Source organism: Oncorhynchus tshawytscha, unplaced genomic scaffold (assembly GCF_018296145.1).
Source record: "Oncorhynchus tshawytscha isolate Ot180627B unplaced genomic scaffold, Otsh_v2.0 Un_contig_766_pilon_pilon, whole genome shotgun sequence".
NCBI classification, from domain to species: Eukaryota; Metazoa; Chordata; class Actinopteri; order Salmoniformes; family Salmonidae; genus Oncorhynchus; species Oncorhynchus tshawytscha.
The window spans coordinates 2009091-2020000 of NW_024609833.1; the positions used below are offsets into that span (position 1 = coordinate 2009091).

The window sequence follows — 10910 nt, forward strand, 5'->3', positions numbered from 1 at the left end:
TTCAGCTCCACATTTTTAAAAATAGAATGTGCAAGCTATCAGAGCGGGTGGTTCCCAGTCCCACGCTAATTAATGAACCCTCACCTATAAAATGATTGATCACTTACCTCAGCAGCGATAAACGCCATTAGCGGAAAAACTGCAGAAATTGCATTCTAAAAGTTCTCTCCACTTCAGCCCTTATGTCAAAGATTGGCATCGGTCCAGTACCGCAGAGCTCAGCAGAAGCAAGTGATAGAAATGGCTGATATGAAGGGACAGGTGGAGAGAACCGAGCAACTAATGACAAAAGCAGGAAATGAAAACTTTCTGCTAGCAGAGGAACTGTGTTTGAAACCTGAACAATTAAAAGTAATTGCAAATACTTACGAAGGTGAATGAGCAAACTCTTTGACAAAATCGTTTTCTACAGGAACAACTCGATTTAGCAAAAACTAAATACCCAGTAGTCCACTCCAACCTAGATAAATCTGTTGAGTTAACTACAAACAGGAGCGTGCAATTTGATAACATGCAAGCAGTTTTGATGAACGTTAGTCAAAACAATAATGTTCTAATCCAAATGCTGCAAACCAAAGACGATCAGTTAATGAACACAATGACTAAGTTGGATGACAAATCAGCAGAACTCATTGAAGTCGCTGACCAAATGAATGATGAGAGAACTCAGATGAAGATGGAAATATTGATTTCTAAGCAAGTAGAGGAAATCTCATCACTGAATCTCTCGCTCCGTACTCAAGACCTCCAAATGCAAACCATGACAGATAAGTATGAGGCCGAACGGAGCAAGTGCGGCACTCGCATGTCTAAAATCAGTACTCTAAGCAGCCAAGTGACTACAGCGTTACTACCCAAACAAGCAACCAAAGCTCGGTACTCAAAGGAGTGAAGACGAAAGAAGGTTTTAGACTTTGCTTCCCTCACATGTGTCCCTCAGTCTTCTCCTCTTGGCCACTCATCAAAACCTTCCGCATCTTTGACCCCGTTCCAGGTCAGCCAAACGACACAGGCATTCTTAGCAGGCATAGAGGACACCTGGGGTGGCTACCCAAACACTACGGGTTCTTACAGGCTTTACCTGTTGACGCGAATATCGAATAGAGGAGGCGAGGTTCATTCGTCTACAACAGCAATAAGTGCAAAACGACCACGCTAAACCTGCAACAGCTTTGAGATTAGAATTCAGTGGTTCTGCGACTCGCAAACACAAAATCTCACTGGCTAACACTGTCAAACAAGCTCGGAATGAACACCCACAAGCGTACTATCATAGGCTTCGTTCAGCTTACTTTGGCCTACTCACTGAAACAGGAATGGAAGAGCTGTTACCATTCAAACAAATGTTTCTGTCAAACATGTATCCCACCTTCATTACCTACGTGGGTCCTGCAGCCCATGTTGGCTTGCCTATCTTAGAACTCAGAGATCTTGCAAAAACAGTTTTAAAGGCATCAAAAGCAAGTAACGCTAGGATCCCTGACATCTCGGTTTTGAAGTTTGACCAGGAGCACTTACTCCAGTTAGAGGGTGCATTATCAAGTACTGGAGCATTGAGAGATGACGCACAACAACGGTTTCTACCACAAAACCATGATATCAATACCCACCGCAGTCGAAATAACTGTAAAGTACGTCGCCTTGGAAACGACTACCGCTACAATCGACCTGTTCGCCACGTTACTGCACCCGACCCACAAAAAGTGTCAGAGCACAAGGGTAACAAAGAGTTCAAGGACAATCTAAACGTAGACCAATGTTCTCTAGAAGTTCTACTACATGGAAAACTAAAGCTAGAGACATTTGAGAAAAGGAAAAATATAAGTCACTAGGACTAGATGTGGAATCGCTGAATAACAGGTCCGCAGGAGTTAACACCCTTAGCAAGGACATTAAAAATCAAATTTCTCCCGCTCTCACTCGAGACCCTATCCAGGGCCCGCTCGTTCAAGAAACAAGTCAACAGGCTTTGTCTATAGCCTTTGACACAAAGGTTGCGAATAAAAAGGTCAATAGCTTCGCTAAAGCCAAGCCCACTCAAAATCCGTTCGGTCGATCTGCTTTCACCATGAACAGAAATGACACATCACGTCGTTGCGAACAACCACTTCACTTTGTGGAGAATATGTCCACTAAACGCAAGTCAAAATGGCCATTCGTGGAAACAGTCCTGGTGGACTGCTTAACCCGTCATGCGCTAATTGATTCGGGCTCAACAATCTCGCTCATCTCTCAAACATTGTTCAATGACCTGAAAAGGGCTTTGAAGCCAACTAAACATCGGTTAAAAGTGGAACGATGCGACACTACACTTCGAGGTTTCACTCAGACTACATCGCTTCTCACATTGAGACTCATGCTGAAACTACACTTCCAGGATGTATCGCTCATTCACCCTGTGTATGTTACCAGCCTCGAATCTGAACTCCTGATACTTGGAGCAGACTTGATGGATCGTTTACTCCCACTGATGGATTTGAAAACCAACCACGTATGGTCACAGTGCCGTCTCCACTGACCACACTGTCTTCTCCTAACGCTAGCTGCAACGCAGTCATCCATGAGGGTTACCTGTCGACAGCACCCTGTCAGAAAAATACATTTCAAAACCTCTTGGGGCTGAATCCAAGCCAAGGAAATATTACGATATCTCAACACATTCCATCAGCAAACCTGATTGACAATTATTTTCATGATTTTGAGCCAGCAAACTCTGTGAATGAGCAACTTTCCTCCTCCTTGGAGTCGTGCAATACTGTAGCTGAGATGAACTTCTCTTGTCCTTCGGACAGTTCCGCAAACACTGCAGCAGTCTCAGGAATAAAAGCATCAACGTGCAGAGAGTACTCTGCTTCCGATGATACACTTTCCCCTTTGTGGGGGACTGTCTACCCATACAATGACACGAACGGCGTCAGTCCCGCATCCAACCCGATGAGTCCCACTGGTGAAACACTTTGCCATAACCCAGACAAATATCCCCGTGTCTCAGTTCGCAGGGACTGAAGAGGTTGCCACACGCAGACACTGTACTGACTGACAGGCCTCGACAGCCACTGAGCGTTTTGAAGCACAAACACCAGGAGACTTGGTTGAAAGGTTACAGCCAATCTAATAACAACACGGCCGCTGACAACTCGTACATTGGGTCCGAACTATTCGTTTGTGCCTCGGATACCAACACCAACCGCTGGTGAGACACAAAGGGAGGGATTACTAGCCCAGACCCATGATGAGCCTCATCGAGGCCGGTGGGGGGCGAGACCATGTGCAACACTGCACGAGGCCACCAGAGCAGGAAACAAATCTAGTTGTAAAATTCCCCCATGAAAACAGAGAGGAGCGGACAGGCCCCTCGACGGGGATAACCCTAGAACACATCTAAGATATTATTGAGGTGTACCACATTAGTTGTATAAGAAGTCCAGTGAACTATCCACCTCAAAAAGAATTGTCAAAAATAAAATAAAAATTCAACAACAATTCAACTAGTAAAATGCTCTAATCTTGTTTTCCGGTAGAATAACATTTCAGAATAAATCGGCAGGATAACTGGTCCCCTTGAGTACCAGTACCAATACCAGCACAGTCAGTCCAGCCACAATCAGTAAGAAGGTTAGAGACCTCACAAGTCAAATTTGATTGATAACAGCGACAGAGGAGTTAGTAGTCACTCAGATTGCAACACGTGTAAGCGAAATCTCCAGAACACTCTTCTGATGGTTAACTTCTGATTAACACACGTGCCACTAATAAATAGAACTCTCCATTCAGGAGGAAAGTTATAAGAAGTCATGAACCTTGATCACACCGTGTGTGACTGGTTCAGTGCTTATAGAGTACTTCCGTCAGGAGGTTAGCTCCTCCGTGGATAACATAGCTATGAAATAGACTCCTTCACCACTATACCTATCACCACTACAATGGTGTACACATTGACGTGTAGTAAAACAACTCCACGTGCCCTTAACATATGTCTTGAGGTCGACATAAAAACTTACTGACCAGGCATTGACCTGGAAATGATCTAATGACGTCAGACTCATTCTGAACAGGTTGCAGCCTACCAGGATACTTGGTTGTCTTTCCTTGGCATGTGCGCTTATGTAAGCATAAACGCACACCTACAACGGAACATTTAATGAGGATTTATGCGAGGACAACTTAAGGGTCGAGCAAAATACCAGCCTTAGTAAAGTGGAAAAGTTACTCTGAGGCTCTGAAGTGACTCTACAGCTACAGTGCTCACCAGAGGTCCATAGGTCATTCCTGTAGACTGCCCGAAACTCATGCCTTAAGGCTGTAGATGTATCATGTAATTATCAACTTAGGATAGTGCCCTAAGCAACACACCGCGAATTAGAACACCGATCCCAATCCGGGCATCCACTGCTCATCCTGGTGGTGGACTACTCCCTTGGCAGAAGGCCTACCAGGGTAAACCACTGGGGGGGACTGCCACGCTGATCCACAAATCAGGACATCCAAGGTTCATTCTTATGGTGAGTTGCAACTTACAGGATCCTTTTAAGTTGAATATACCAGAGGGGGACTGGCATGACTCTCCAGTGAAGATCTGAAGGATCAGGTTAGTGGGTCCTCTCTACAGCACCCTCTCTATCCCGCAGAGGGGGAGAGGGGTGAAAGTTGGCCATTTTATGACGCTCGTAAATACCAGCAGGAACTCTCACTCTCCCACACAATGAAAGGGAAGTTAAGTTAAAATCCCTTTGTTACAGAGAGTGATTTTGTAACGAAGATTGATAATGAAACAACATTTCTCTATTCCAAACAGTTGGAAGGATCCGTGGGTACTTAAAGAACAATTACGTCAGATCAGTTGTTGTTTTGGGATCTCAATAACGACGATATAACATAACTATCTCTGAATGTGTATATTTCCCAGTGGTCAGATTTACATCCAACTGTTGTGGAATTTATATAATTAAATATGAAACTATTTGTGAGAAGCTGAAATGTGATCTTGGCCTTCAAAATTATAAAATGGTTTTTCATGTGAAGTTTATCCAGTCAATAACCACGCCCAAATGAGCACAGACATTATGCCAAACGTAATGGAACGCCCTTTATCCCCAAGTGTTTAAAAAGGACTCGCTGAATAATTAACATATTAGACCAAAACACGCAGGATTGCTGCCATTCAGTCTGCAGCTGTTTAAGTACTCTTAGTCTAGTAAACTCGACCGAGAACCACCAGGTGGTACTCTGATAGAACCATTCTAAAGCACATTTCCCTATCAAACGACCATTGGTACGTCTTACATATCCACTATAACAGAGCCCGCTGAGCAATCTACAACTACGAAAGACTTTGATCTCTGGTGGACAAGTCAGAGACTTTGTCCAATTACTCCCCAGACGGACTGGCGATTTCAACAGAGAGACAACAAGACATACACACATAAATATGTACATTGCAATTATTTTCGAATGAGCGTGTTACGGTTTTCTTCGGGTGAAAGAGAGTCGGACCAAAATGCGGCGTGTAGATTGCGATCCATGTTTATTAAACTGAAGCAACACGAATCTAAATACAAACACTACAAAACAATAAACGTAACGAAAACCGAAACAGCCTAATACTGGTGCAAACAACTACACGACAGACATAAGGACAATAAGGACAATCACCCACGAAATACTCAAAGAATATGGCTGCCTAAATATGGTTCCCAATCAGAGACAACGATAATCACCTGACTCCGATTGAGAACCGCCTCAGGCAGCCATAGACTATGCTAGACACCCCACAAAACCCCAAGACAAAAACGCACCACAATAACCCATGTCACACCCTGGCCTGACCAAATAAATGAAGACAAACATAATATACTTCGACCAGGGCGTGACAGAGCGGCCGTTCATGTGCAACGTAATCGCATTTCCATGAGCATAGTTATCAGCTGTATGTAAGATAGTGAAGTCCTTTGTCTCTTCTCCCGCTCTTTCTTGCATGCTCCTCCCTTCTCATTTTTGTAACAAGCCATCATATCGGGTTAGTCCACTAGGGACTTTTCAATGCCTTGTGTAACCTGTAAACTATCCTGTTTGTGTGTTTATGTAATTCTGTGTGATTATTTAGTTAGAAAAATACAATTTGTATATCGCTGATTCATAATTTATGGTAGGGTTTATGCTAGGGTTCATGCAGATTTAAAGTTGATGTTCGGAATGAGACTGAAGGTGAATAAGAATTAATGAATTGACTGGTGTAAGAGATCTTTATCTTTAAGAGACAATCGGAAAACAGTAACTCATTATATAAACTTTTTCCGTGGTGCCCCAGATTACTACTTAATTAATTATATGGTTAATTTAACAGCGTAATAATTAAACGTAGTTCATTGATTTTTATAAAATAACATTCAAACACATTAATGACAGCAAAGACATGACACCGCCGTGTACAATGTGAAGTCCATACAAAAATGGTGGTTCGAGATAGGTGTGGAAGAACTTGACTGGCCTGCACAGAGCCCCGACGTCAACTCCATTTAACACCTTTGGGATGAATTGGAACCCTGAATGCGAGCCAGGCTTAATCGCCCAACATCAGTGCCCGACCTCACTAATGCTCTTGTGGCTGAATATAAGCAAGTCCACATACTTTTGGTCATGTTGTGTACTTAACCCCTTTTTTTGGGTAGTCAAAAAACTATCTTCAAACTTCCATTAGTTAAAAAAAAAACGCTACTGGTTACCTTCAGACGTGTCCCGTGACACTTGTTGGGGTCGAATGGGCAAAACAGAGAACACCATTAGTTTGTAGTCCAAACGGTTCAGACACTACCAAACAGAAGTTGGCAAATAGACCGTACCGACTTCAGACAAGTCCCCTGACACTTCATAGAGGAAGGAGGTGATCACCGTGTTCGTCTCCCCTCTCATAACAGTTTGTAGGTCAAACAATTTGGATGCTACAGACGTTTACACGAGAAGACCATTTTTTGGGATGTCTCATGGTCTGACAAACACCGCTCTAGCTCTGCAACCTTTCACCACAGATGCGGAAGTGCGACATCGGCCGATGCGGTGGACTGAGACCCATCCACTGCATCCATCTCTCTTAAACTGACAGATTTTGATGGGGATTATTTTATTATGTTACTTAGATTGACACACTGGTGCGTCAATTGACTCTAGGGGGTTAAAGATGTGCATCCATAGATGATATATACCAAATGTTGTACCAATCTGTCTAGCAGTTCAGGTGAAGAAGATGTTTAAAGTAGTCAATATCATGTCCAAAATATATCAAAGGCATATTACATGATCTGCATGATCTGGTTGATTTTGAGTTCTGTTACTTGCCTAGTGTGGTAAGGAGTACAGAAGTAGCTCATCCTAAGGCAATGTGTCCAAATAGTCCTGATGGTGGCACAGTGGGCCCACAGCTTGAACCCCGGCATTGCAGCTTTCATCTTAATGGTAACATTCTACTCTGAGACGGCTGTGTCACCCTGCATCCCACTGCTGGCATGCCTCTGAAGCTAAGGAGGGTTAGTCCAGGTCGGTCCCTGGATGGGAGACCAGATGCTGCTGGAAGTGGTGTTGGAGGGCCAGTAGGGAGGCACTCTTTCCTCTGCCTGCACTCTTATGTAGGTATCATAACCTGCCATAAAATAGCGCAATATCTGTCACTACAGGTGTAAATCTATGGGTCATGACAGTGTTATGACATTATGATATGGTTATGATCGTGTCATAACGTGTTATTACACAGGGTGTACATTTTTTTTGATGTTTCGGTGGTATAGCATATCTTTTGTCGAATCAGGATTTCGTGGAGGTGGTTTCCTTCCCCAGAAGGAAACCGAATAAGTTTGCTTGATTTGGTTCTGGGTTCTTCTGAGTTTGCAGCCAGGTAGCAGTCATATCCACACTGACAATCCCATAAAGCATAACCATCAACTACTGAAACAGTCACAGGGAGGTTGGTAGGTGGTGGTTCCTTACATTTGTGGATGATGGGACATAGTACCAGTGACCCCTGGTCCTATGAGGGTCTCTGAGGCTGGATAAGACCTGGTTCTGCTGGACCAGGTTTTCCCTGAGAGCACACACCTCCCATAAGCTCCTCCAGGTTCCCGCTGTTCTCTGTGGAGTCTAAGTCACATTGGGGATATCAACAAAACAACAACAAAGTGGGATTATTGTGCAATAAAGTATATTTAAAAAAATATTGATGTAGGGCATCGAATCTTCAGAAAGACATACAGGGTTAGGGCCTAATAGGTGAATTGGGGTGTTTTACAGTGTTAAGACTGACTCAACTAAATAGGGCTAAAACAAACTGTTCAGCCAACTAACTCTCTCTAGCCAGGGCGAGCTGCCTCCCGCAGTTGCTTAGTCTGGGCCTCTTGTCTGGTCAAGGCCCATTTCATCGATCCAGCTCCTGCTGTTGGATGCTGTGATCTGAAATACCCCCCAGGCTTTTGGTCCATCAAATGCATCTAATGGAAAGAAAAACTTCAAATCTTACTCAGGTGAGCACAGATATTGTTAAAATAAGAGTACATCTCTACTCATGTACAACACGGTGTGAGTTCTGCCAGCACCCTATTCCCTACATAGCTCTAGTCAAAAGTAGTGCACTATGTGCCCTGGTCAAAGGTAGTGTACTATATAGGGAATATGGTGCCATTTGGGATGCAGATTGCTTCTGTAGGAGTTGTAGTCTTAGCTTTTTTTAATACCCTGTACTTCAGTAGCTTTTTCAGTAGCTTTGCAGCAGCTGGATCTCAGCCTCGGCTTTGGTCAGGTTCTGAGTGATCTCGGCTGCTAGAACCTAGACCCCTCCAGCTCCTCCGCATCCTGCATTAACACAACACATCACAAATAGATTGACTCGATCTTAATGAGTCTCCTCGATTCCCTCTCATCTTAACTCCTGGCCTCCTTCTCAACCGTATTGAATAAGGTCCGAGAGGAGGATTTTGAGATGGAGGAAAGAAGAGAAAGAAAGGGAGAAATTGAGGACAGATTCATTGAAAAAGAGCTATTCACTTTAGTCTAACACAGTCTCTCTACACACAGACAGCACCGCAAAAGTATAGGACGACGAAAAGGAGAGAGAGAGTTATTTAATCTCACAGTGATTTATTTAGTCCCATAGGGCTCTGGTCAAAAAGTAGTGCACTATGTAGGGAACAGAGTACCATTTGGGACACAGCCTATAGGTGTTTATGTTTATGAAGAGACACCCACCTCATCCCTCTCCTGGTTGATTTGCTCCACGATGGTGTGTAAGGAGCGGAGCTGCTCTTTGGCGGCTCTCAACTGCTGCGGACATCTTGTCTGCCGTTGTGAAGGAGCTTCTTAGCTCCAGCAGCTCCAAGTCCAGAACTGCAGCTGCTGCTGGGTGTAACACTCGCCCACTTCCATCTGGGGGAGACAAGAACCTACAGTCAGTCAGTGAGTGAGTCAGTCACTTATCCGTCCATCTATCTGTCCATCTATATCCATTCATTCAGCAATCCTGTCAACTTAACTAATTTACAATTATGATGTGATACATTCCCACAATGGTTTCTAAACAGTAGCTCTAGTGGTGGTACATGTTGTTTTCTCTGTGTGTGTTATACTTATGCACTAGTGGGCAGAAGACTCGTAGATCCTTTAGGCATTGGAAGTAATGACCTGTTTGTCTTGTTCCTCCAGCTCAGCGAGCAAAAAAGCTCTTGCTCGTCCTCAGCCTCCTGGAGCCGCTGGCCCGTCAGTTTCTGGAGTTCTCGTGCCTCCTGCAGTTCCTCCTGAGCTGGAGTATCTCCTCCTCACAGAGTTTCTTTGCTGCCTACTTGTGGGTGGGACAAGCCATGAACAACAGGGAACAAGTAAAACAGCTTCCCTCCTCCCCCAGGGGGCGAAGTTTTCCCTTAGTAAAGATCTTGGATCAGCTTCCTCTTCCAAATCCTAAACTTAAGCAATAAGGTAAAATGCGAAACTGACCCAACCTCACCATACACCCTACCAGTGGCCTATGGAGGTGGTGGGAAAAGAAGAGACTCACCGTGGCCTGTGCTGCAGCCTGGCAGGCTGCCTTGTGTTGCTCTCGGAGGGAGGCCAGCTCCTGACTGAGTCGAGCCTGGCCCTGCTGGGCTTGGTCCCGGTCTGTTTGGGCAGCAGACACCACTCCCAGCACCTCACGCTGCAGCCGCTCCAAGTTGCGGCCCACCATGCCCCCTTCACTGCGCACCCTGCTAACATGAGAAAGAGTAGTACTGCAGATGATGAGTTCAACACTTGGCCACTCTCTGAACCATGTGTTTTTTCGTATTATTTTTCTTTTTAAATAACCCCTCCACCACCCCCTCTTCGGAGGACAAATATCTTCGTTTTTTATAGCTTTTTTGCCACGTATACATTTTACATACTAGAGGTCGACCGATTAATCGGAATGGACGATTAATTAGGGCCGATTTCAAGTTTTCATAACAATCGGTAATCGGTATTTTTGGACACCGATTTGCCAATATTTTTTACACACCTTTATTTAACTAGGCAAGTCAGTTAAGAACACATTCTTATTTTCAATGACGGCCTAGGAACGGTGGGTTAACTACCTTGTTCAGGGGCAGAACGACAGATTTTTCCCTTGTCAGCTCGGGGATTCGTTTTAGCAACCTTCTGGTTACTAGTCCAACTCTCTAACCACCTGCCTTACATTGCACTCCACGAGGAGCCTGCGTGGCAGGCTGACTACCTGTTACACGAGGGCAGCAAGAAGTCAAGGTAAGTTGCTAGCTAGCATTAAACTTATCTTATAAAAAACAATCAATCAATCTTAACATAATCACTAGTTAACTACACATGGTTGATGATATTACTAGTTTATCTCGCGTGTGCTGCGTTGCATATAATTGATGCGGTGCCTGTTAATTTCTCATTGA

General features: G+C 44.2%; 1 protein-coding gene across 1 annotated transcript in view; it reads right to left on the reverse strand.

Annotated features, from left to right (window-relative positions):
* LOC112249544 (centriolin) overlaps nt 1-10910 on the reverse strand; it is a 111888-nt gene that overhangs the window by 38127 nt on the left and 62851 nt on the right. Inside the window, exons 14-19 of the mRNA XM_042319556.1 lie at nt 10031-10220; nt 9759-9814; nt 9396-9405; nt 9229-9300; nt 8810-8835; nt 7978-8116 (exon numbers count right to left, since the gene is read on the reverse strand). Coding sequence (XP_042175490.1) covers nt 7978-8116; nt 8810-8835; nt 9229-9300; nt 9396-9405; nt 9759-9814; nt 10031-10220 — 493 coding nt within the window. The remainder of the gene's footprint in view (nt 1-7977; nt 8117-8809; nt 8836-9228; nt 9301-9395; nt 9406-9758; nt 9815-10030; nt 10221-10910) is intronic.